The following is a 27,554-nucleotide window of genomic DNA, read 5'->3' as shown; positions in this document are numbered from 1 at the left end:
CCCTCCCGCGGCTCCCGCTGCCCCTTTCCCGGCGGGCAGCGGCAGGAGGAGGGGAAGAAAAAGGAGGAGAAGTTGTCTCGCCGCCCGGGGGGCGCCGGCTGCAGGAGGACGAGGAGCGGCCGCCCCCCGTGCGCCGCAGGGAGGCAGCGGCAGAGCCGCCCTCGGCCCGGCCCGGCGCCGCTTCCCCGGGACGAAGTTCGGCGGCGGCGCCTCCCCGGGGCCGGGGGGCGAAGTTTGGCGGCGGCCGCCATGGAGCCGAAGCACAAGGAGCTGCTCGCCCAGTGCCGCCAGAGCCTGGCGCAGGCCATGACCGAGGTGGACAAGGTGGTGGAGCTGCTGGAGGCCGCCGGCGCCCTCGGCCCCCGCGACCTGCGCGACCTGGAGGCGGCGGGCGGCGGCAAGGCCGAGCTGCTCATCGCCCTGCTGCTGGCCAAGGAGCGGGACCACTTCCAGGACCTGCGGGTGGCCCTGGAGAAGACGCAGCCCCACCTGCTCTCCATCCTCTACCTCAACGGCGCGCCCGGGACGGCGGCGGCGGCCGAGGAGACGGCGGGTGAGCGGGGCGGGGGGCGCGGGCACGGCCCGGGACCAGGAGGAGGAGGAGGAAGGAGGGCGAGCGGCTGCCCCCGCCCAGCCCCGCCGGGCAGAGCGGGCCCCTCGGGGCTGGAGGTGGGGACGAGCCCCGGGGTCCTGCTCCGCCGGGTGCTCAGGGCAGGGCGTGGGGCGCTCAGGCTGCGAACCCCTATTTGGGGCGCTGTGCTGCGGGGGGTCCCGCGGTTGCTGCGGGCTGTGCTGCTCGTGGGTGAGCTGGGAGGAGGAGAGCTGGGTGTAACTGCAAGCCCAGGTGAGAGGGGTTCAGCGGGAACCTTCCTCGGAAGCTGGGCTTTGGCCCAGGGGTCTTCCCTTTCCTCCTTTCTGCACACCACGGTCTGCTTTTCTTGAGATGGTATCAAGCTTCAGAAAAAAAAAAAAAACAAAACAACAACAACAAAAAAGAGGTGGTAATCCTCAAATCCAGCAGTGTTTCTAGATGAGAAATACTGAAATTGAACTAAATAATAAATCTGTGTTTAAATCCGTAGATAAGGAAATACGTGTTTGTCCAGGGGATGTGCAGGCATCCTCTTGTAGTGTGCGTACAAGCCGAGTGATTAAGAAGAGCGTTGTGGGTTTTTTTGCTGTTGTTACCAGACTTGGGAATTGCAGGTTGACTACCTGGTTACATAAGGAACTGCTCTGGGAGGGCTTCCTGACCCTTACAGGCTATAGGACTTGGCCAAAACAATATAACTCTTCAGAGCTGCTTCTGTCAGGAAAATAGTGCTTGTGTGCGCATTTGCACCGTGTCATCTGCCCCTATTTGAGTTATGCTGTTGATGGTAATAGTTTGCCAAATAGAAAAACACGTCAGGGTCTTCTGTTTTGTTTCATATCCATGTGTTAATAGTGTATGGCCTTGTCTAATGAATATATGGCAGGACCTCACAGGAGAGGGAAAACAGACTAAACAATGGACCTCAACACTTCTGGCATTATGTGGTCTGACATCAATGGGAGATGAGGGCACTGCTGCTTTTCAGAAATGGGACCCATGATGTTTTTGTATGATTAGATTAATGCTGGGGCTTGTCTTGTTGAGAACACATATTAATTGTACTGGGCTACCAGCATTCCCCAGCCTTATAAGCAGAGGTGTAAAATGTGAATGCCAGGAAAAAAAATGCAGTATATGTTGTACTTTGTAATACTTCTTATTTTTTATATGAAAGAATTGCAGAATGTCGTAACACTGAGCTCATAAGGAAAATGTAGTTTAATTAGCAAAACTAACCATATCCTTCTTGACTGAATGTGGTCCTGAGGATCATCTGAATTCTATTAACATCTGCATGGGGAAGGATGGTCCCCTGACAGGGTGGTTTTCATTACTACCGATAAATGAAAGCAAAAGAAGAGCTAACTTTGAGGGCTCTGTTTTATTTTGCTTTGCAATAAACATGTCTACAAATGAGTATGCAGAAAATAGCTACCAGTGAGTGAGCTTAGGGATAAGCTGTCACTCATGTATGAAGGTAGGGGACCCGAGCCTTCAAAGACTGTCCTATGTATTTCGGCATTACTTGTCTGAGGAGGTCTCATGGTAAGTAGTCATGAGACTGCTTGTGTGAGCACAGAATGCCTCTGAAGAATCACAGCTGCTGTGCAAATTCATCCTGAATATGTTATGTGAAGGGTTAATGTTTGAGGGTAAGTGCAGTAGAACGGTTCTTGTTTGAACCTGTATTCAGATGTAACCAGGTTTTATTGTAGTGTCTCCCTGTAGGAAGTCTGACCACCCGTCTTCTCTTGTCTTGCCACTTAGGATTTTTACTTCTTTTCACTGTGGATGCTGAAGGCGGATGAGTCAAGCTGCTTTTTGTTCTTTGGGTGTAGTAGCAAACTGTAAACATAGTAGTAAGAAATGCTGTTGGATTCTGGTTTTAAAATACTCAAGAGAAACAGTTCTCAGCATATATTACGTAAAGAGGGGAAAAAAATAACAACAAACACCTCCATCTTAAATACCCCTTTAGTTGAACTTGTCTGGCTGAATTAATTTTTAGGATTACCATTAGTATATGGAATATGACAGTTTGCAGTGGCATACTTGAGTAAAGGACACATCCTGAATGCCTGCTGTAGGTGAAAATGATTTACAACTGATACTGTATCAGTACTTGTTAATTCCTTTCTTCCATCCGATGTTGCTGTGAAAGAAAGGGGAAGGTAGTCAGCAACGTAATTTGGTTCAGAGATGGAGAATTCATACGTAGTCTGCTTATGACACAAGTGAGAGAGTTGTTCTCCTTACGCTTGCATGTATGTGGTTAGGCTTGCATTTTCCCTTTGTTTTTCGGTTGCAATCACTGTGTTTTCTTCTGTCTCATTTTTAATAATCTCCTTTCAGATTTGAAATGTGATGTGAACTGTGATGGAAATGTAGGCTGTTGTTTATATCAACAGCTCTTGTGGCTGGCTGGACAATGTATAGCTGACACTTTTATAAGTATCTACACAACAGGAAAGGAAGTCAACAGCTGTTCTGAGAGCTAAAGGGAAAGAATTGGGGTACTAGTATCTGTTGGAAGACCTCAAGTGTGGATAAGTGTAGTTAGGTTACAAGGAGCTTGCTTTCTTTGTAGAATTTTCCCCAGTCCCGTCTGTTTAAATATTTTTGTACTTTATAGTAGTTTCTACTTGCTTGTGTTAAATATAAAACTTTGTAGTGGTTTGATGACAGTTTTTACAATAAAATGTGTATTTTTAAGCTTGTTTATTTCTACTTTGAGAATACTGTGCTTTAACAGTGTCAGTCAACAGTGTGTAAAACCGAAAGGGCAACTACTTTTCATCAAAGCAAAAAATAAACAGAGTACTGTTAGCTGTGTTTTCCGTAGTCATGTTTATAGATGGCATTCAGTTCTTCCTTGAATAATACGTTTGGTTATTATGTTACAGTTCTGTGCAAGTGTTTTTGTGAGAAATGGGCTCTGTCCATTTCAAAGTGAATGCTTTGCTGATTTAAAATCTCCCAGTGCTTTTTGAACAGGGACCTACTCTTTCTTTTAAGTAGTGTGCTAGTTGCTTTTATTTCTCTATTTTGGTGACCCATGGGATTATTATTTGATACTTGATTGGGCAAATTACCTCTATTGTTCATATGAGAAATACTGTATTCCGATAGTCAAATATATCCTTCTAATGTAGACTTAAATCACTTCCAAGAAGTTGCTTCTGTTTCAGATACCTTCTAAACCAATGATCTTTCACATTAATGTAATACACATTTCTTTAACATAAAACTTTTCCAAGAATACAGCAGAAGATACGTATTTGTGACAAATGCTATTAAAGTGTTTTTCACTATTAATTTAATAAAATGGCCAGAACACATCCATTTAGGCAGCATAAAATAATATTGGGGCTTTGTAGTTAGATATTTATTTAATTATTGTTGTGATTTTTGGAAATAATAATAATAATAATAATAAAAAAAAAAGTAGGAGAGGCTGGGTTGCCATGCTTGAAATTTGTTTTTGATATGAACTTGTAGAGTGGAGGCAAAGGTGCTCCCAGCTCTGTATCCGCAAGCTGAGTGAATTGTTCAACTTAAAAAGCCTTGCTGATGGTTTCAGAACTATTAAACAGGTAGGTTCACAATCTCCTTTTTATATTAGCAATTGTTTTTCTTCATTTCTGTAACCATCTTGCTGCAGTAAGTGCATCTCGTCTCCGTAAGATTAGTAAGAACACAATGACTTCCTTTACCTGTAAGCGTAAAGCACCCTTTTGGATTTAAAAGCAGAGCATGTCAGTCTTCAGAGATGTTTTATTTATACAATTCTAGGTTACAGTTTTAGTTTCAAAATTTCAAAATTTAGAACTCTGATTGTATTTTTACACAAGTTCTTGAAAGGGGTCTGAAGGAAAGCAGGAAGATAGTTAAAAATTGACTAAATAGTTTCCTTCTGCTGTTTTATGACACTTATTTTTTTCTAGCTCTGTTTGTTCAAGGATAAAGTTAATTTCCAGTCCAGAAAGTAAATGTGGGCACTTAAGGGAGTAGAAATAAGTTAGAATTGAAACTTTTTTTTTTTAAGGATTATATGAATTTCCTTCCTTAGCTTTATTTAAAAAGAAAAAAGTATAGTGTTTCAGACAAAACTGATTTTAGGTCAGAGTTTACTTGTAAATATTGCTGTAGTCCTCATATACAGGCAGGCAGTGTGTCCTCTTATGTATGAAGTGTGGAGGTGGAAAGCTGTGACTCCCTCTGCTTGCTGGCAGCTCTGGGGCAAGGAGCAGAGAAGAAATGCACAAAGGGTCCCCAGGAGGCTGGAGCACAACAGCTCAAGGCTGGTTCTGGGGTCTCTGCCTTGTGCCCCCATCTGTAGAATGGTGCTCCACAATGGTAGAAGAGCCAGGGAGCTGGAGCGAGGAGCCGAGACCCTGAGCGGATAAGCTGTGAAATACGGAGACAGGCTGCAGCATCCTGCAGGAGGAAGTGGGAAGGCAGGGAGGCTTGGGAGGAGAGAGGGAGAAGATAAGAAATAACACTGGAAGCGTACGCTCCCCGGGGAAAGATGGAGAATGAAGAGAAATTGTAAAAGCATAATTTACTGATTCAAGGGCTGAACTGACAATTTTGCAATTAGGTTCAATTTATGCTCTATTCCACTGCTGAAAATTGAAGAGTGGGAGAAGTAGAGCAGTATGTCTGGGTTCTTTCAGACCTTTTATTAGTTTTCAGGGTAGCCTCTCAAGCCTCCTTAGAGGACTTCTTAAAAATGGTGCAGATTAAAAAGCAGGCAGCATTTAGGAGTCACTTACATTAGGGGAAATACAGGTCTCTGGCAGTGATGAGCAGTAATTAAAGTTGCGAAAATAGCCAGTGCTAGTTTTGTAGTACCTGTGCCTTCTGATGACCTCAAATACACGGTGTCTTTTGGAAATGTCAGGGGAAAAAAAATGCAGGAAGCTTCTGGCAGGTGTTAGAGGGGTATTCACAACTGAATAGGTAATAGTAAGTGGATGGAAGTCATCTCTCCATCCCGAAGAAATGATTGTTTTAGCAGTTCAGAACTCCCAAGCATGGTGGTTCTCAATTTCATTTTTGTTGTGCTCATATGGGAGGGAGCAAGGCAGCCAGAGTAAACTGTTCGGACCACTGTTTTTGGCAGTGTAAAATCACTAGTGATTTTTGTGGTATTAGCGCATACAGCTACTGAGCTGCTTTGGAGACATACAGGACTTGATGTCTTACAAAATGACAAACCAGAGCAGAGTATGATACGTTTCTGAAGGACTCCTTTAACTTGTCACTTTCATGAGTGTTCTGAAATAGGAGCAGTTCACTTTCAGACATGGTCAGTAACAAACCAACAGCTTTCCATAACTGGTGACTTACTTGTTCAAGCTAGAGAATGCCTATCTAAGCTTGTTTCAGATCTAATTGAACTATCATTCTTAATGTTATTGTTTTATTGCAGCTGTAATGGTGTTGTGAGCTGTTTAGACCTCTGCCCTAGATAGTGAAGACCTCAGCCACCACACGGCTAATGAATTTGTGCTTTCCAGTTCAGTTAACAGCCTGCAATTTGAGCTTTTTTTTTTTCCTTTGTTGTTTGCTTTTACCACTTTCTGACCCTCTTCTCCCCTTTTGTTTCATTCTATTTGCTTCTTAGCTTCCCTTGGTCCTGTTACTTCTCATGTTTTTGCCCTCAGTCCTACTTGCTATTTCCATTATTATTTTTTTTTAACAGCACAACAATTTTTTAATCAAAATCTGTATCAATAAACATATACCAGTAAGTCTTGGTAAATTTCTTCAGTTTTGCACTTTTTTATTTTTTGAAGACCTGTAGTTCTGTAAGATGTCAGCATCTTACTTTATCTTTCAGAGCTGTTCATTGTCCAGCATGGTTCAGGGTGTTCCTGTTTTTTATATATAAACAGTCTTGAAATGCTGAACATGCTATAAAACTAAAAATGATCTAGGTAGCAAAACATGTTGGTGCACGTAATTTTGTAGGAAAAGATTTATAATAATAAAGTTGGGGCTTTATTAACATAATCTATGCTTCTGTGATTTTCTAATTATATTGTTTAGTTGCTGCCAATACATTATTTATCACCCTCAAGATACAAGTCATTAGCTGTTATTTAGTAAATGGTGTTGATTTAGAACTGATTCATCCTGATGTAGGAGGTGGAAATGTTGCACTGACTGAGCTTTGACTTGAGGGTAACCAATGTTTTTCTAATGTAAGCCTCCAAGAATGGGCTGTCCCCGGAGGAGATGAGCACTCTAACTGTATCTTGAACATGTGAGTTCTCTTCTTCCAAGAGGGTCACGTTTGGGTGTTCTGGGTGTCACTCTGGGTTATTAGTTCTTGCCAATGCAAGGCAGAGTTACTAAAATATTCAAGGAAACCCACAGCACCATTGCTCAGAAATGAGTTAGAAATGCGTGCTGTACAGTGTTTGCTGTGTCATTGGTGTGTTTATGAACTCACCATAGGCTGTGTTGTAGCAACAGTTATTTTGATGGTGATAGGTGTTATACCAGCATCTGTTGTTTTTTCAACTAATAAGTAAGATCAAGTTTGGGAATGCCTTCAGTGAGCTGCTGTGCGAGAAGGATCTGATCTCTATAGGATGCTCTTTGCATTGTTAAGCACCTGGGGATAGAGCAGATACGGAGGACTGCTGCATTTTGAAGAAGCTGACAATCGCTTGGCCACTTGGGCTGAACAATTAAAGATCTTTTTCTTGATAATGTCTGTTTGTTGGGCCATACAGAATAACATAATTACTGGAGGGCCCTTTTTACCTAAACTCGTGTCAGAGGAAGTTAAGAGCAAGCTACTGCCTTCTCGCTCAGCTTCTGCAATCTCCAGTTTACCAATTCCTGGGCTGAGTTACTCAGCAGTTCGCTTGTTCACAGCATAAATTAGTGTGCTCTGGGTTTCTGCTCTTTGTGTTTTGGTAATTTTTTTTTTTTTTTTTTTTTTGAATTGTTGCATGATAAAGGAGTTGGATTCAAAACGGCACATTATGACCTGGTTCAGAAGCTTTCCAGGCATACAAATGGACCTCTAGCTGGAGAAAAAAGGCAAGAGGGAATGTAAAGCCAGTGAATGTTTCAGCTGGTGAGTTGGTGGGTTGAGGAAAAATTGGCAGACCAAGGGTTGTTTTTTGGCAAACATTTTACGTAAATGACAACTGTGTGTTCAGAAATGTACAGGAAAAAATTCCAATGATAAATCAAGAAACTTTTCTCATGACTGTTTACATGCACTGTGACAACTTTCTTGTGTCCTCTCTCCTTTCACCATAGCTTTTTATTGTACTTGGCCATAGTTGCTGATTCATGAGTATGGGTATTATTTGTGTGGTTTTTGACCGTGTGAAGTAATCCCCATTTATATGCATCAAGTTGGACACGTGCTTATGGTGGCAGGATCAAGGCCTTGTATATGAAACTCATTGGATTAACCAATGTCTTCATCTTCAGTAAGCTGCCATTTATATATTGGGCCTTGGTAAGTATGGCTGAGACCTGCCACACTTACTTTTTTTCCTTTCAGTAATACTTAAAAGGAGCTTGTACGGGAAATTTTGTCTTGAGGGTTGATCTATAATTTAGTTCAAACTTTCAAAGTGCTCTGTGCAGATGAGCTGCATCCTATTGATGCAAATGCACCAAAAGCCTTGCTTTTTGAGTGTATTCATTCTCTGAGACAGGCAGGCCAGCAGGTATGGATATGTATGATTTTCTTCAAAAGCATAAGAACTTTGGGACTAGGAAAAACTAAGCTGATGCAGTAAACATCCATATCAAAATTACTAAATATAGCTGCTAAATTGCTATGTAGATATTCATGCTATTTTAATAAGCATAAAATTATATGTACGTCCTTTACTGTTTCTGTGGATAGTGTTCTGTTGCGTGGTTACATGGAAAAATAAGTTTAGGAGGAAATAGATTTAATGATCTTGATCGAGCCATGTGATCTCGTACTTATCAAGCACTTAACATAATTTTAAGTGTTCCTCATGATCCTCTGGAAGAAAGAATTGTTGATTGTCTCTTCAACTGGAAGTCAGCAGGAGATGGATATGGTTTTAGTGACTTTACTCAGGAAAACTTCTTGCTATGTGTTTTTTGAAGTTCTCTTTTAATACCTCCTACACAGTCTTGTGAATGCTTGCAGGGATTTTCTGGAAGGTCTACTTCTCATTTAAAATGCGATTATCTGGCTTTCAAATAGTGTGCAAGTGAGTGTGGTGAAATCAGACTATCTAAAGGTTTTCTTTGAGGCTGTATGCATCACCACAATGACAACATCTGGGTATGAACTTAAGTTAATCTTGAAAATCATCATGAGTGTCCAGACATTAATACATCCTGCTCATGTAAATAAAAATACTTATTGGAGAAAAAGCATTGTATTGAAAATAAGTGAGAATTTGAAGACCTGTTCTCTCCTATTAGAACATTTCAGCTTATTGCTACATTATAGCTGCATTTAAGAGAGCAACAAAGAAAAAAATCCTCAAAATTTTAGGTTTTGTTGAGGTATGGTTGTATATATTACCATTATTGTATAAGACAAGAAACCACAGTAATTACTGAAACTTTTTTTTTAGTAGTGGGGTAAATAGATACAGATGAAATGAAAGGAAAATACTGCTAACATTTGGTATCTGTTAGCAGTAGCTAGACTGTTTTCCTTCATGCTAATAATGGAGGAAATTATCAGAGTATTTTTTTTTTCTTACAGGCAGCCAGAAATTATAGCTATTGTAGTGTTTTATATAGGCTAGTCAGTATAAAACAGCATACTTTCATTAAGAGAAAAAATAAATCATAAAGGTCTCCATTAGTCACTTAAATGAAGTATTCAGGTTGAAAGAATGGAATCCTAATGAATTTCTGCATTTTGCTGTTTTCTATATTTTTATTGTGCTTGTTCGAGTGCAAACTATATTTTCATTGCTATCCAAGTATTTTAAACATTAAAAAAATTTGTCTAACATTGGGAAAATGTGTGTGGAAGATGTGTTCTTGGGGTATGTATTGCTCATTGAAAAATTCTAGCAAAGCCTGATTAGTAAATAATTGCAGCATTAAGTAAAAATATTCTCCAAGTCTTGACTTGCATTAAATATTTGATCCCTTTTTTTACGTTAGAAATCTTTCATTAATAAGTTTTTCTCCATTCTCTTATTTTTTTTTTTTTTCCCCCGTGTATTTTTTTCTGCATGTTTCAATATACTGGCGAGTTACTGAGTATGAGTTTACACTGGAAGTTTCTTGATCCTATTGGGCTATTCAGGAAACTTACCTATTGAGGTAAGCAGTAAGACAAGTAGTTCTGATGTTGAACAATGCTATAAATTTGAACGAATGAGGCAAGTGAATGAAAAGCAACAGTTGATATGTTGCCATGTGCTTTCATCAGAGCATGCTACAATGTTGTGTAGCAATGCTTGTATTTTTTTTTTTTTGCATCCTTTTATTGTTAGACTTCTATTGTCAACCTTTGATATATGCAGATTGTTCTTAAAATGAAAAGGACTTGCAATTATTTGTGATTTTCTCATACCTCCTATCTATTCAGAAAAGCATCAATTTCTAGTATTACAAATATTAAATCACGATGCAGTTGTTGTACCTCTGTCTAACTTATTTTTTTTGGTAGCATTTCCACATAATACAGGTGAAAATGTTTTTTGTGCAGTCAGGCATAGGGGAAGTCTGGTAAAACTTAAGGATTTAAGATTTATTGACGATACAGCTTATGAACTCTTCAGACAAATGTTTTTTTTTCTCTTTGCATACTTAGTAGATTACTAAAGACTGCAGCAATAGGCAGCTGGTATTGGTTTTGTTCTGAGTGTTTTCGAAAAAGAAACAAACAAAAATGCAACCTACCTCACAGGACCTTTGAAATGTTTACATTATTATTTAATGGACAAATTTAAAAAAAAAAAAAAAAAAAAAAAAAAAACAAAACACCAATACAAGCTGTTGAACCTTCTGTTATTCATTTTAAGATTACTCATACCTTACCAGGAGTGGGTGAGTATTGAAGCAAAGACAAGTGGGAATGAATTCAAGATTAGGTAACTCTTTGATATCAGTACATTATGGGACAGGACCTCAAAAAGGAATTAAAACTGAGGACATTTTGTATTGGCCAAATACAAGAGAAACAGAATGATTTCATTATGTGTGCTGTGTGTATTCACTTACACAAGAACATATGCATGTTTGTTTTCATTGTTTCTTTTGCTGGCTTCTTTGTTTGTTCAGAACCAGAGATGATGGCATCAGTTTCTCAGTTTATGGTGATGTATTTCAGAAATGCTTGCATTCTTTTTAGTTGTGCATCTGGTAAAATAGTGTCATGTTCAACTGTGTTATTTTGATTATAGATGGCTAGTTAACAAAAAAAATAAATAAATAATGGAAGGAGAGAGTGGATGAAATATGTATTCCACATTGTGGTGAAATGATAGTTTGTGAGAGAAGAAATTTGCCATGGTTAGAGCAATTTTAGGAAATCGTTCCCTGTTAATGAGGCAAGTTGACTTTGGATCATAGGGTTTTTAAAATTTTGACCCTGTAGGTGAAACTGGGAGATTGTGGCCCTTGATGGTGACTAATATCAGATGTTGAATAGTATTTGCATTTAATGTAGAATCCTTAGTGTTAAAGAGATTTGCAACCTTTTTGATCTAGTACTGGGCATCCTTTTGTGGTGGTGGCGTTAATAGACCTGTACTACTGCATGCACAAAAACATAAACATCTTAAAAGCTGATCAAATGGAGTATTTTGAAGTTATTTATTTCTAATGTTAGATAATTTAAATATAAATGTACTTTATGTTGTTCTCCCCATCTCTTCCCTGGCAACATGATCTTATGTACTGTTTGTAGTGTTGGTAAGATACCGTGTGGCACTGTAAGTTAAAGAACCCAGGAAAAATTTTTTCAGTCCTGCTTGGGCTTTATATAAGATAAATATATCTATAAAAGAAAGCATTAATAATAAAATCATTATATATTCCCTTAAAGCATGTCCTTAAATTGATGACCAATGTTTGTTAGCTTCAGGGGAGATGTTCTGAAGTTACCGTGGATAACAACATCTTTCTGAGCATTTACAAAGGTATTGAATGTGCGGCGCGCTGGGAAGTTGTAACAAAGCATCTATGTCTTTGGCTGTTCCAAAGATAAGCCGGTAGTGAGACTTCTCTGGGAGTGTTTTTTTTTTTTTTTTAAAGGTTTTGAAGAAATTAACTTGTTCTCCAAGTTATTCTGTTATGTGTGACAGAAGTGATTTAGAAGTTAGTCTTTCTGCTGCAACAGTTTCTTTTCTGGTAAATAAGTGTATATCTGCAGCCTTCTGAATATAAAATTTGGGCATGTCAAAACATTTATTAGTATTACAGCTCTTGCTGAACTTAATATCTTTTTTTCTATTCTTTTAAACTCACTTCAAGGAAGTGCTTTATGTGTGGTCGTTCTTATTTTTTTTATTCTTCATTTCATATCATCCTGGAGAAATTTGCACAATTCTTGTTAAGAAGTAGTTACCTAAGACTAGTTTTCGTTAAGCACTGGTCAGTTAGAATAATGAAAATAATGAAATATATAAATTGGTGATACCTTTTCTCAGATCAAGTATAGGGTTTCAATAAAATAACGTTGAGTCCTGGACTGTTTCATTCTGTTTCCATCAGATACAGTGCGCGTCTGCATTTTTGGCGAGAAGTAGCATCAGAGGGAAAAATCTGTTACTCTGCATCATCTTCTAGACAGCTCTGTGCTCGTTAACAGTTTCATTAAGGATTGATCTGGTAGACTTTAAGCTAAGAACGTTCACTTGATAGTAATACAAAAAATGATTTCAGCTTCAAATAGTGCTTCTAAAAATAGCTTTTTAGAGAGAGACTTTCTTTGCCAACTTTTCATGTCCCTTTAGCCGTTCCATGAATGGCAGGAAAAAGAGGTGTAGTCTCATGGCAGCCAAAGCTTGCTGGTGCCTCTGGAAGGGCTGCACTCTGCCCATTCCTCAGCCACACGCAGCACCAGTCAACTGCTAAATTGATTTTTGGCACAAGGTGTCTTGTTAACTACTTCCTACAGACTGTTTTCGCCATACCATCCCGTCGTACATCTGAACTGAACATCCAGCCTTACTGATGCTAACCTTTCTAAATTCTTCTGTAATTTTTTTTACTAGCACTGCTAGTGTTAAAATGCTGCTTGAAAATGAAATGGAGGTATCTTCAAGTTTTAAATATGCAGTCTAATGCTGGTTTTCAAGCACTAAGCAGAACAAGCGTTCATGGTATTGCATGGGGAACATGTCGAATGAAATGTCACATCCCTCATTATTAAATATTCCTGCTCAAAGCTGAAGCTGTAAGGCAATGGACTATTATAAACATATAGTTAAAATTGCTATATTTTATTTAGTTTTAAGATTACAACTGTTCTCTGAGTATAAAGACGTCAGTTCACTTTCATGTAAGAAGTTATTTCTTTGGTGGAAATATTTCTTATTTGTGTCCTCAAAATTGGTGAAAATTACACATTTTTACAAATGTATACACTGTAAACTAATATCTAATTGAAGACTTTTGGAACAGGTTTCTGTCATTCTTAGGAAACTTTAATATGTGAATATTAATCTCTGTGGCAGACGAGAATCATGTCTTAAAAGACATAAATGACATGCCATATTGCATTGCATTTTTATTAGCATTTATGTTCCTAATTCCATTTTCAGCAGTTAATCTAAATTTACAGGTTCAGAATTGTGATAAAATGTGGTTTTGTAGTTGGGGAGGCAGTGAAGGGAGGAGGTCATCCCAAGAGACAGAAGCAGGCTAGTACTGGAAGACACTCTGCTCTAGTGCAGCCCGCAGAAATATGAATATAATTGCCATTTAAAAAAATTGCTTTCTTAAAGTACACGTTGTAAACTAAAACTAATATTTGAGTGCTGTGATGGTGTCACAGTAGCTGAATCTTCTTGGTACGTTTCCACAGAAACAGCCTACTTCCCAGTCCAAAGAAGAAATACAGGAAATACTGCAGCCTCTCCCAGTGGCTTACTGCTGATGGACTTTGTAATTACATCAGTCTAACTACATCTGCAGCCTGCTCTGCAAGAGGTTGGATTTAAGATTAATTGTATGACGAAGGATCCTGACTTACAACTATATCTTAATTAGAATTCAGAATCCACTTTACATAAAAAAAAAAAAAAATCTGAAAAGTCTTTTCTGAAAGAATACTGATTATAGGCCAAATGAAAACATTTTGATCTTTCTCTTCTCATAATTTGGGAATAGCTTAAGTATATATAAATATATTCCCATGCCATCTGGTTTATTTCTCTTTTCATCTTGCTCTCGGCTTCTGTCATCTTGCTTATTCCTCTTTGCATTTATAATTAGTAGGAAAAAGCAAGTAAAAGTGACTTTCATGCATTCACAGTAACATTTATAAAGTTTTTGAATGCCATGTAAAATCACGCTTTTCTTGGTTTTGAAATTTACTGCTGTTAAATATACCTCTGCCGTTGATGTGTATATACTGGGTCGCTTATAACCGAGTGCATAATATTTTAGCATTGGTAATCAATACTGTTCTGGAAAGTATCACATTTTTCATAAATAAGTAGTTCAGTTCTTGAACTACAATATGAAGGCTGAACTATTACTGTTCTTTTAAGGTCTGGTGGTGTCCTGGCAGACATTATTATGTTTCTGAAAGCTGTGGTTTGGAAGTATTTAGTTAAATGTGCAGGAATTAACATTGATTACGTTCTGCGAACTCTCAGGGTATAGTCTTTTTGAAGAACAGTAGAGAAATTCTCTCTCTTTCAATGATTGGTTGGCATGTGTGCCAAAGAAGTGTGGGCTGGGAATTGGTTCTGAAGTCCTTCCTTAAACAGCAACACATTAAAGGTTCAATTTGGTGTAACAAGATCTATAAGCGTATGCTGCTCTTAAGCAAGAGATGAGTTCTTCTCTTGGGTTTTATAATGATATTGCTGCTTGCCTGAGTTAGCATTAGTATCATACTTAATCATCCTGTCAAACTGGGGCCTGAGTTACTGATAAGATAATTTGCAAATAAAATTTGCTTTCGTATAGTGTCAGTTGTGTTCCAGTTTTTCTGGCAACGTTTGGAAGTTACCTGCCCTAAGTTGGTCTTTCCTTGCTTCTGCTCAAGATCTTTCAGAATACTCTTAATTTCTAAGCAAATGCTAAACTGAAGGAAAAGCATCAAAAATACTTAAGATTTTACTTAAAACTTTCGATTAATCATGGGATAATACACCATTTTAAGGTTCCCTTAAAAACTAGGAAAATTAAGTTGGTTCTTACCGTGACATAATCTGTTCTGAAAATATGCAACTTTGTGTACTGCTTGCAGATAATAACAACTGTCATCTACTTTTTTATGCCATTAATAAATAACAACAAGTTCTCATGCGTTTCCTCACTTGATGGCAATCTACATAAGGTCTGTTGCCTTCCACAGAAATAAAGTAAAGCCAAGTAATTCTGGTGTTCGTGGTATTTTACAGCTGGACAGAAATGGTCTCTGTGAACCCCCTATTACTGGATTGCGGGAAGGCCTGCCATAAAATGGTCTTGATTACGTGGCTGTTCAGAGTAGTTGATTTGAGCTAATCTCTGATTAATGAGTGATCTTTAGCTTTACTGGAGCCATGCTGAGTGTTAGTGAAGTAAGAAATCTGATTAGGGTTTTACTATGTTATCATCTAAGAACTAAAATCTGTGTTTTATTCTGTAGTTAGTTAAAAGACAGTTAAGGTATTGGGATGTCTTCATATCTTGTCCCTCTTTCTGTTTGCTTTGTGCCTGTCTTTAGCATGGCTTTGTAATTCGCTTTAGGCATAGGTGATGAAAAGGGGAAACAGTCTGTTGGAGCATTATTATTGAGAGAGGAAATAGTCCTCCTAGGACAGCACCACGAGGATTTGAGCTGATAAGAAGCCCTTTGCTGTGTGATGGGATGGATGCTGTTGACACTGGCAGCATTTTGGATGGAGAAGAAAGCTCAGGTGGCATTTGTTTTAAGGAGGTACAACTTGAATTGTTTTTGTCCTGCATGTACAGAACTGAAAAGCTTTACTTAACTTGTCATCACTTCTTTTTTCCGATCTGTGGAGAAGATTGTTCTGATTAAAGTTTGTGAAGGGAATTTTGTACTTCAATACTGCAGTTCTAGTGTCTTAGGATATGGGGTGCTTTTTTGTCTTTGCTAATTTCTCCACAGATGCTCACCCCTTTCCTCATCAGCTTCTTAATTAAGTTTAGTGGATATCAGGAACTTGAAGAGGAAGAACCATGGTATATGCCCTTTACCAACTAAAATCGTTATGTGAGAGCTACTTAGCTCATCTGTGCAGTTGCAGTGCAATATTGTAGCATTATACGGAAGAGCAGTGCTGTGGTTAGATTCCTAGATTTGGGCAAAATCCAAAAGCTAGTTTTGAAAGCAAACAAACGCCCCAGTTTCCCTCTTGAGAGGGGTTGTAGTGCAGTAGTAAAATCCATTTGTGAGTGACCTCCCAGAACTTTGTAACTCTACACCAGCACATAGTAATTGTCAGCTGAGGTGGCGGCTGGTCCCGCCATTAGCCGCACCGACCAGCACGGCACTGGGCCGACTGGTTGAGCTGTGGCCTGGCGCTGCCGAGAACAAGAGGCCTTTGTTGGGCAGCCCAGGCCTTGCTGCAGGTCGCTCGGCCTGGGGGCTGCCAAACCTGTCAGCCAGCGTCTGGGCGGCTTGTGCTAATAAATCACCCTGCCTCCCACAGCAGCACAAAGTCCAGAGGGTATCGGCAGCGCCTCGCTGGGTTTTGAGCGTGAGGAGCTGTGCCGTGACATTTTGTGCTTGCTGTTTGCACTACAGCACAGCTTGTGGTGCCCCAAGGGTGATGGTGTCCTGGGTGGGTTAGCAGATCATGGCAGCTTGGACTTCTCTATCCGTGTCCTCACAAGTACTCTGCTTATGTGTTATACCAATGAAGCGGCTTGTAAAAGCTTACAACCTTTTTTAGTTTTGTTTTGTAAACAGAAATTTTGTTTTTGTCTTTTAACTGCTTGTCTTTAGCAACTCTGGGATAGAGACCTATATTTGTTTGCTATGAAAACTTATTTTAGGTTGCCTTCTCCAGACCTGTGTGTATAAATGTCCTGATATCAGAATAAAATTTTAAGTAAGTAAGCGTTGATAAAAGCGAAATGTCTTAGGTTTCCAAGGATATGGAAACCCAGTGATCTGGCTTGTTTCAGAGACATTGCTTTATAAGAATACTGCCATGTCAGGAAGCATATGAAGTATTTTGAAACTGCATCTGAACTGATTTCCATGGAGGTCTTTTGGATCTGTGTCACATTTATTCAGGCATTGCTCCTAGGATTGTTCTGATTTTTTTTTTTTTTATCTTCTTGCTATTTTAATACAAATGCATTCTGCAGCTCAACTAATGGAGTACCAGTAATACTTGGTTGTTTGGTGTGCATAGCTATAATTTCTTCAGCTGTTTCCCTCCCCAGCATTAACTTATATTTTTAAATCACAGGGACTAAGCTGAATAGTGACTTCTGATACATACTCATAGAATATATGTTGCTCCATGTAGAGTACGGTGTGACTGCCTCTAATAATGCTTCCCTTATGCTTTTTTTCATAGTTGATACTGAACTTTTTTAAGCTTGCATTAACTCAAATAGAGTTCATTCTATTTTACTAACTCATGTTTTCTCATCTCACTCATCTTAAAAGCAGAGCTGAAGATTGCAACAAATACATTATTGCTATGATGTGATGAAAAAAATTAAAAAAAAAAATGTAATTTTACACAAAGCACCTGAAACTAGGTGATAATTACTATGGTCATTAAGCAACCTGTCTGCCTTTAATCAGGGACCTGTTTGCAGAACATGGGCTTGATGAGGAAGACAATAGCCAAATGATAATAACAAAGCTTTGCTAGGTTGGGAGGACGTGGGGAGGAGCATATATACTTCACCATCTGCATGATCAACCTGTAATCGTTGAGTTGAGGTGGAGGATGAGTTGGAAGAGAGCAGAAGCTGAAATGCGTTACTGTAGAGCTGCACTGAAAGGTATTGTCAAATTGAGTGGTTGCATCAGCGTGGTGTGGCTGTGTGGGCTCTGTGTTGGCTGTTCTTTTGCCTTTCTGCTTGGTTTTCGAAAGAGAATGGAAAAAGGACATGAAAAATCTTGAGTTACTGTTGCTATGTTGCTATGTGTTTTTTTTTTTTTTTTTTTTTTTTTTACTCTTATGCTTCCTTTATGGTACCTTTTTCTCTTTCTGGTGAATTTCATTATGTTGTTGATATGCATCTTGTACAGGGTATTCTGTGTTTTGGCTATTCTTTGCAGTAGTAAAGAAAGTTACTGTCCACAAGCAAAACTAATGGAAACGAATTGCCAGTATCCCTTTATGAAAGGAAGAACGCTTTCTGAAAATGTTTCAATAAGCCATTTTATCTATTGTTAAGTGAAGCATTCTGAGACTAGAATCAGGCTTTTCTTGTGGTTTGGTTATGATGGTGTCATAACCCACTTCCCTTTTACAGTGCTCAGTATTGTATGAGGTTCTTCAGTTTAAGTCTCAACCACCCTGGCTTCCTGTGGTTGCCTTGAGACTGATTAAAAACCACACATGGGGGAAGATGATTCTTTTTTTCCTTCAGATATAGAAATTTTTTTCTTCATATAGGATAGTATATATGATATGGCTACGTGCCATGGAGTAATTTCTTCATGAGCCATGTTAACCTTTTTAGCTTTGTAGAGAACCTGTAGCAGGCAATTCTGCACTGTAGCTTTTCATTATGTTTGTTCCTATATTGACAGTTTTTCTATAGATGTTAAATGATTTCTGGTAATAGTTTGGCAATAGATAAAATGGCTTATTGAAACATTTTCAGAAATGTTGGACCACCTCGTACTGGTCTGCATGTCCCTGATACTTTATAAATAGTGTAATAGGCAGGAAAGTATTCCTTCTAAGTGATGTTGAAGTTACGAACATGTGAATGTGATGTCTCCAGTTCATACCCCACAACTAACCTTCTTCCATTTCTAACCATGTATAGAGGAAACAGTCTCACTAGCAGTTGAAACTGTAAAATCAAGGCATTACAAACCTGGATTTTTACAGCCAGGACTTTCTACAAGTGGCTTCTTTGTAAATGGAAGTCTTGCTAGTCACTGTCCTCAAACATATGGTGTTTTCATTTCTGTACCCACCTCCCCAAATGTTTTTGTTTTTAAGGTCTCACTGAACAGAACTTGTCCTGGAAATTCTGTGGGAGGGTTTATATTAGCAGTGTTATTTGTAACGAAGCTTTGAATTTGCAGCTGTAGCAACCTTTTTATCCCAAACTGGGGATCAAATGGAAATTGTTGTGTTTTGGACGTGCCACAGCCTATATTTTGAATGGAGTGAGGGACATTAATGCATAGCTTTTCTGGGAGAAGTTGATTTACTCCAACAACGTTAGTTCTGCACGGTGTGTGTTGAATGGAGCGTGGCTGAAAGTATTTTTTTCTGAGGGTTGCCTGGCTATCGTGGAAGACCTCATTGATCAAAGGCATCAGTGGGGCTGCAGTGTGGAAATTTTTTTTTTTTTTAATAAAACGTTCATAGTTGAGCTTGTTTTAAAACCTGTTTAAAGAGAAAGATAATACATGTAGCTGATGTTTCTATAGATGATGTTAAAAAGAGCATTTTTGTATACACACATGGATTGCTAGGCACATCTGTGATGTATACCATCACAAGGCATTCACGCAAAGATGATTTTTAAGCATTTTGTACTGAAGACATGAAACCTAAGTAACAACTGTTCTCATTCCTTTTCCTTTGCAACAGTTAGTGTAATTTTTCAGTAGTGAGAATAGGTTTCAGAAGGAACGAGTTGCAATAAAATAGCTTTGTAAGTTTTCAAAGTTTTGTAGCATTTCATCCTAAACACCAGCTTCTCACTCCACAGAAAACAAAGAAGTGACTAAGGGTGAAAATGATTAAGAGTTACAGAGTCTGCAGGAATTGCATTTTGTGGGGGCTGTGCAGAGATACTTCTGTACCTCCTGCATGTCACAGAGATCTGCTGCCTGTTTTGTGGAAAAGTAAGCTGAATGGGGACCACAATCACCTTTTTGTGAAGCCTGATTTGAACAGTCAGTAGCTTCTTGTTCAGTCCACAGGCAAATACAGGGACAGACTCATGGGACACGGTGAATAGCATTTGTCTTCACTATCTGCTTTAGTGACGTGGCACTTAATTACATGAGATAAGTATCTCATGGGGGATGTAGACTTTGCTTTCGCTATGTTTTATATTACCACATGCATGGATTTTGTAAAAGATTAAATATTACAAGATAAATTCATCTTGTAGTCTAGTAAATTGCAATTGCCACCCCATCGAGTGTCACTGTCAGAGCAGCTGTAGGGATATTAAGGCTAAGTGACATTAGCTTCAGCTGTATCTCCAGTTTCTTCAAGTTCTCAATTTAATCTTTCTCCACCTGTCCAAAAGCTTTTCACCTTCTTTTAAAATTCTTGATCCATCCATTCATCCGTAGTATTTTTGTTCAGACAAATATGCCCACCCAATCTTTTAGCTATGCCTTCTTAACAAAGAAAATATCACTTTATAGGGGTTTGTCTTGACGGAAGTGTGGGTTTTGTCATTGCAGTTTTCTCAGCGTGCATATACAAATCATCCTGACAGCTTTCCTGCCAGTCACAGCTAGGCACAGAGGCAAGAGGATATTTTTAAAATGAAGTTACGACTTATTTTTTTAGGACTTTCTGGTTCATATGTCTTATTCCTCTTAAAATGTGCTGTTAGGGCTTCAGTACTGCTTGACTATAATTGTGGAAAGCATGTGCATGCTAAATTGCAATTGTAGTCTGTATTATGTAGGATTTATTTGCATTGAGGTTGCTCCAAGTTTTCTGATGGGGAAATAACCTGTGTAATAAGAGTAATTCTTGCTTTTCAAATGGGTGTTTTGCTATTTAAGTTTTTAAATTTAGTATGTGTTTGCTTGAATATCAAAATGCATGGAGAAAAGAGATACTCATGCCTAATGTGGCTGTGTGCTTCAAGTGTGCTCCATGATTCAGAGTGCAAGGTCAAGGCAAATGCCCATTTACCTTGCTACCCTCAATCCTTGTGGTAATTCCATGCCACTTGAAACTATCTGCTTCAACCTTGTAGTCACAGGGACACAAAAAGCACCTTAGGGTGCTCTGGAAGTTTGTTAGGAGGTTTGACACAGAGAGCAGGACACTAAGGCATGTGTTCCCCTTGAGATGGCCACTTGATAGGTGAGCATTGTATATCATAACTCAGGGTTTTCTCCTGTCCTCATCCTGTTGTTAGCAACTGCATTGCAAGTAGTCTGTTTCCTATTCTGTTTTATCAGCTTCTTCCATGCCTACATCACTCAAAATAAGGCTGTATTTTATGGATATTTCTGGTCTTTCAAAGCTTTACTATTGGAGAACAGACTTAAAACCACTCTGAGTGATACTAGTATGCTGGCAGCTTCCCAGAAAGCCGTCTGCTTCCCATTAACTTTGGAGAAGATGACCAGTAATTTAACAACTCTGAAGGTTGATTTCTCTTTTTTTTTTTTCATGCTGTATTCTACTGGCTGAAACTTATAGCTGCCTAAAAACATGAGTTATCTTTTCTCTTTGTTTTTGTTGTTTGTAGAAAGAACAATAGGAGTATAGTGCACCATGAATAGACTTACTGTGCTCTAAATGCAATTTTCATCTGAAGTTTCAAAAATAGTAATAATGCTTTCAGTCATAGCTAGACGCATTCATGTTCCCCTTGTAAATGTAGGCTACGGCGTTTGGCTTAAAATCTCATCAATCTTGCAACCATGGAGGTTTGGAATAGGGGAAAAATAGTTTGATGTCAGTTCACAGTTTTGGGAAGGTAAGTCCAGACACATCTTGCTTCCATATATCGGCAGTGATGCTTGGTGATTTTTTTTTTCTGCTTTTGAAGAAGCTAATCTAGCCACATTTACTGTCTTGTACTAAGACCTGCAACAGAAAAACAATGCCATTTGTTTCAAATGACGTCTGTTGATTTAATCCAAAACGCAAAATTTACTTTGATAAATGGAATCAAGTAAGCAACAAACTTGCCTCCTAATTGTGTTGTCACTTGATGTAATTATTTAAGACTTGTTTTTTCACGTTGTGCATTATATTTTCCAGCTATAGTTCTATGTAGTTCTATAGTTCTATATTAAAAAAGCACCAGCAAGGTGCTTTCCTAGAGAATTTACTGAAGTGGAAAACCACTGTTTGTTGAATAAAAAATATTTTATAACAGGTCAATTGTCTTGAAGTAGCTAGCAGGGACTCGAGTGAAACAATTTTTGTTCTTCATTTTCACGTGTTCCTAATCTAATTACTCCAGGACCTAATCATCTTTTTCCTGTCTCCCCTTCCTTATTTGTTGGTAAGTGGAAGATAAAGGCATGGTCTCTAGTTGGGAAAATAGACTATTAGTTTTCTGAGTAGTGGACAGGAGATACTTGATGTGGTGTTGCATGTTCTAAGAGGTTGTCATGTGTTGGTTTGGAGGGGGACTCCTGGCAGGGACTTCTTGCACTGTTGAAAATAGGGCTGTTTGCTCCCAGATGACAGCTTTTTTTTTTTTTTCTTCACTTCTCCCAAAATGCTAGTCATAATAGTGCCCCTTCCCCTGAGTAGTAAAGCTTGTATCTTTTTCTTCCTAAGAGCGACAAAATTAAATAGAAGTTAAAGTGAAGAAGCTGCCCACAGTAAGAAGATTAGCAATGCCTTAAAGCAGATAAAAGTTTGTGATAAAGAGCTAGGACTTATCTCTTTCTGTTGTGAGATGTAAGTAGGAGATAGGAGCCGCCTCCACTGAGGAGGGATGAGACTCAGAGCTGGAATTATGCAGGGCTGTCAGGTTTCTACTGGTGAGGAAAATGAAGGAGTGCAATTGCCAGTGTGGATTTCCTTACCCTGTTTCTACTAGTTCTACCAGTTGCTTCTCTACCCAATCTTACAGGAGGGGAATAGTTAGAAAGATCCTCAGTACTTCGGAAAACACAAAGCCAATTGTAATACCTCTGCATTCCAGTAGAGAGGAACACGATGGCCTGGTTGTCTGATCTGGACTCTCTCTGAATGTTAATCTTCAGCATTTCTATGAAATACTGTGCTTTTTGTCATGCTTAGCTGCAATAAACGCTGATACTTTTTTTTGTTGCATGTTGCTTTTATTTTTACCTACTGCTAATTACATTTAGGTGATCAATGTGCGTGGCGGGGGGAAAGAGAAATCATTCCAGGTCCTCAACTGCCCAATATGTTGTTTCTGGTGGGTTCCGGACCTCTCTAGCCAGGGAGATCATAACCTACCAGGCAGACAAGAATCAGTGGCTGAACAGCTAATCTATGCAAATATCCTCCATGCTTATGGTGAGCTGAGGAACTGCGGAGATAATTTTTAAAAAGCACTTAATACGTGACTGGAAGCATGTCATCTTGAGAATCAGGTCACCCATGCTGTATAATTGGTTCTGCAGGATTTACTAAAATACTGTTTGTGCGCTGTGTCCAGACATGAAGTGCTTTATAGTAGTGACTATTATTTGTTATTCCTAGAATGCTCACACAGGCTAATAGACATAGCAGGGGGAGATAAGTGTTGTAAACAGGCGAGGTGCTTCCTTTGACTTGTTAAATAAAACATATTTGCCTTGTATAGGTTTCCAGGATAGGGATGTTGCTTTCCTATCCAAAAGGCCACTGTAGGTCAGATACTCCCAAGTTTCCTTTCTCAAAGATTTTCTACCAGCTCCCCTTTCCATGTTGTAATTGCTTCTGTACATCATCACCAACAAAGCACTTGAGGCTGTGCTTTTTGGGCAGAGAATTCCTCCATGTTTTTTAAAATGAAACAGGTTCCAAATCTTCCTGGATGCAGCTTGGGCTTGCTTTTGAATTTTAAAGCTTCTATATGCCTCGGAGGATGCTTCTGCTCAGTTTATCTTAGTTCCAAAGACTGAACAATCAGCTCCTGTGTGTCATACATCTGGAGCTGAGGCCAACTCACCAGCTTAGCTTTCCTGTTGAGTGCTTGGGCAATGCAGAGAGTTTGAATAGGTGGCACAGGGACTTCAGCAAATCTCCCTCAGTTTACGCCCTTCTTTCACCTTTTTCTCATTTGAATTACATTTGTGCATTGAGTGCCTTTGTACTGATAATTTGCCTAGGGAATGGAGAAAAACATAGTTTATGAAACTGAAAAATAAGTATGACCAGCCTCCAAGCTCATATCTGTCAGAACGTATTACTGAATACATGCAGAGAATGTTCTAAAAAACAGGAACGCTCTGCAGATCAAGTCTCACTGCTTTATCCCATTATCCTCACGCAGAAGATAGCAGCATGAGGTTATCTGGCGTTGCTCTTGATCAGAAAATAAATATGAACAGATTGAAAGCCTATAATTATTTTTTTTTTATATAGTTAGAAACAAGCTATTTTTTCTTTTTCTTCCTTCAGGGATTTCTACAATAGTTTGGATTTCATTTCACTTTTTTCTTTTTCCATTTATCGCTATCCTGTGCATTTAACTGTCTTTCTTTAAAGAACCCACCACCATCAAAACAACAATACAAAACAAAACAAACAAAAAACAACCACTGATCTATTTCGTATTTCTGGATGGTTCTTTGCATTTCATTTAAAGTAAAATAGAATCATCATAAGCATTGCTAATTATACCTCAAATTAAGCTTTTCAAATGAGAAGTTGCAATATCTGTTTTCCCAACAGGGTAAGATGTGGAAGCAATGATAAAAAATGTGCATGCTATCAGTCTTTTCAGTGGAAGAATTTAAGTTGCTGCAAAATTTTCTCTGGTGTTCGGCTTTTTTTTTTTTTCTTTTGGAGGGGGGGAAAAAAGAAGGGTTAGTTATATGGTTTCACACATACTAAAAGACTTGGAAATTTGCATTATGGATATGGAGATGGGAACCACTTCATAATGGATCAAAGCTATTATTCACATTTAATTTATTTCTGACATATCTTCAAATGTACTCAAAACATCAATTTTTGGAAGGCATTATCCATGAAGAGAGAAAAACATTTCTCCTAAGGAACTTGTGGTTTACAGCACCATTGGGAAAATCAAACTATTGACCTGAGCTCAGATCCTGTATTTCTCTTTACGTACTTAACTTTATACAATAAAACATCTTATTTTTTCAGACATGTACTCTGTTGGAAGTGGAAAAAATGTAATCAAATGTAACCTGATTGTAAATTAAACATCTTGAGTGTTCCTTTTTTTTTTTTTTGTAATGGAAACATAGAATAAAACTGTGTGTTGTAACAATGGGAAATGATGCCATAATATGCAAGATTAGGTTAAAAACAAAACAAAAACATCTTGTAGAACAGAGCTGCTGTATCAAAAGTAGGAGTAAAACATGATAGGGTAGATTTTTGTTCTACACTTCCAAAACAGTGATACGTCTCATCCAGTGCTGTCTGTGTGTGTGTGTGTGTGTGTGTGTGTGTATATATATATATATATAGTACAGACTAGTTGAAGTCAGTCTTCACTGTAACCTGTTTGAAACACCTTCATGAGTATGGCTAAAGTAGCATGATAAGAAATGTTCATTTGTTTTATTTGGTGTGGGGAGAAGTATTTTCTTACTGCAGAGGAAGATGCATGGTTTTGGTTATAATCGGTGCTTAACTGTCCATTAGTGTTTCATACTGGAGGCACTATGTATGCGAGGAGAACAGTGAATGTAAGGGATATATATATATATATATATATATATATTTTTTTTAATGCTCTGGCATTTTCTTCATGTCGTTCCTGTTCCTCTGCATACTGTGCCTTGCTGCCATTCTATTGATATGGAGAAATGGGAAATAAAATTGAACTGAGCCTCCTGGCAGCTGCTTTTTGACACCATCTTCAGTAGAAGCATCCACAGTATAGTCACAGTCTGTTCGAAGAGGGAGATGTGAAGCAAGCTGTCCAGTGTGGTGGTTTTACGGTGCTGGGCAGCTAAACACTACAACCTCTCTCTCACTCCCCCTCCTTAGATGAAGAGGGGAAGAAGTAAAGCAAAGAACAACTCACGGGTTGAGATAAGGATAATTTAATTAAAGGGAAATAATATTAATAATAATATTTAAAGAAAGATTATTATGAACTATACAATTTAACTAAAGGGGGAAAAAAAAAGGGAAAGGGGAAAAGGGAAGGGGAAAGGGAAAAAAGGGAGGAAAACAAAACAAATGAAGGCTATGTGGAAGTGAAGAGGAAAGAAATTAAGCAGGGCCTCAATGCACGTAGCTAGTGTTCAGGAGGAAGACTGATGTTTTCACAACGAGAGCCCACCCCTCCCCTCTTCTTCCTGTTTCCACCTTTTATTGCTGAGTGTGCCATCACATGGTATGGAATATCCCTTTGGTTGGTTTAGGTCAGCTGCCCTGGTGATGTTTCTCTTCTTGCTTTTTGCCCACCCCTTAGGGGGGTTAGAGAGAGGCCCAATGCTGTGCCACTGCTGCTCAGCAGTAGACACAACACTGGTGTGGTAACACTGCTGTTCCAACTACAAGTGCAGAACGCAGCACTGTATGGGCTGCTGCCGGGAAAGTTAACATCCCAGCCAGACCCAGCACACTCACCAGAGGTTTGAAGTGAAGCAGAGATGTCACAGCCCAGATGAAGCCTGCCTGTGGAGGCGCAAGTTTTACTGCCTCTTCCTCTGTTGATATGGGAACTGTTAAAACACATGCATGTTTATACAGTTAAATGAAGAGGTTGCAAAATGTTACCTATTCTATTTGCTACTCCAGGCCACCCAACACGCTTGTTTAAGGTATATCTGTGCTGGCACCAGTAGTCCCAGTGCACTGTAAACCTGAACCTGAATGTTAGAGCTGTCCTCACTCAGCCTTCATGTTTGATAATTAGTGCTGCTGGTGAGGCAGCATCCTTCTCTGCTTTTTGCATATGAGACGCAGGCAGGAGGAGGTTGAGGTAGCTGCTCTTCCAAGCAGGGCAGCTCTTGGCTCATTTACTGGCTCAGCTATTTCTTTCAGGTGGGAGGCCACTCTTTCTGTCCTTGACAGCTCTGATGTGTGCTGTCAGTGTGCCACATTCCATTTCTCTGGTGTTGAAGTCTTTTTCTCTTTTGTCTTCTTGTGCATTGCTGTCTGAATGCTGGACTAAGGCATTACATTCACCTTTGGAATCACATTCTGGACACGAACTGCATTCAGCAAGTGCTCTTTTTCAGTCTGTGACTGTTCCGGAGAGGCCTGTTGCACTCCATTAGTCTTAGTGTGCACTGTCACGTAATGATGATGGCAATACCACTTGGTGTTAGGGGTGTAATTTCAGCCTGTTGTACATGTATCGCCTATCCAGTAAGCTTTAAAACTTTTTCCAGAAGGATGAAGTGAGCAGCATATGACTGCCAATAATGCTGGCATTTTTTTCTCCTCATCATTGATCTAATGGTGAATATTAGGCTCATAAAAATACTTGCATCACCAAGATATGCCTGGTTGTCATTGATAGCTCAAATTCTTAGTTATTCTTTGTATGCTCACGGCTGTTGCTTCTTACCCAGACCTATTGGCTTAAGAGGTCATTGTTTACAAGTCATGAGCTACTCCATGACTTGCTAGAGTTGGAGCAGTTATAGTCACATTCTCTCCAAAAAATCATCTCAAGAAACTAAAGACCCACCTAGCATGTCGATATCCTCGCTGTGTACAAAAAAAGCTCTCTTGACTCTAAAACTGTTTTAGTCTTCAAAGAGGGGTTTATCATTAAGGAACGACAAAAAAGAGGGAGCTGAAAG

General features: G+C 39.1%; 1 protein-coding gene across 2 annotated transcripts in view; it reads left to right on the top strand.

Moving 5' to 3' along the window:
• The first annotated feature begins 112 nt into the window (after nucleotides 1-112).
• Nucleotides 113-27,554, top strand: part of DLG5 (discs large MAGUK scaffold protein 5) — a 108,807-nt gene continuing 81,365 nt past the window's right edge. For both annotated transcript variants that reach the window (XM_082765353.1, XM_082765354.1), the window contains exon 1: nucleotides 113-553. In XM_082765353.1, the coding sequence (XP_082621479.1) occupies nucleotides 250-553 (304 nt within the window). In that variant the 5' untranslated portion in view covers nucleotides 113-249. The remainder of the gene's footprint in view (nucleotides 554-27,554) is intronic.

This window comes from Aythya marila (genome assembly GCF_965140915.1).
Source record: "Aythya marila genome assembly, chromosome: 7".
Taxonomy (NCBI): domain Eukaryota; kingdom Metazoa; phylum Chordata; class Aves; order Anseriformes; family Anatidae; genus Aythya; species Aythya marila.
This window is presented reverse-complemented; position numbering and strand designations above follow the sequence as displayed.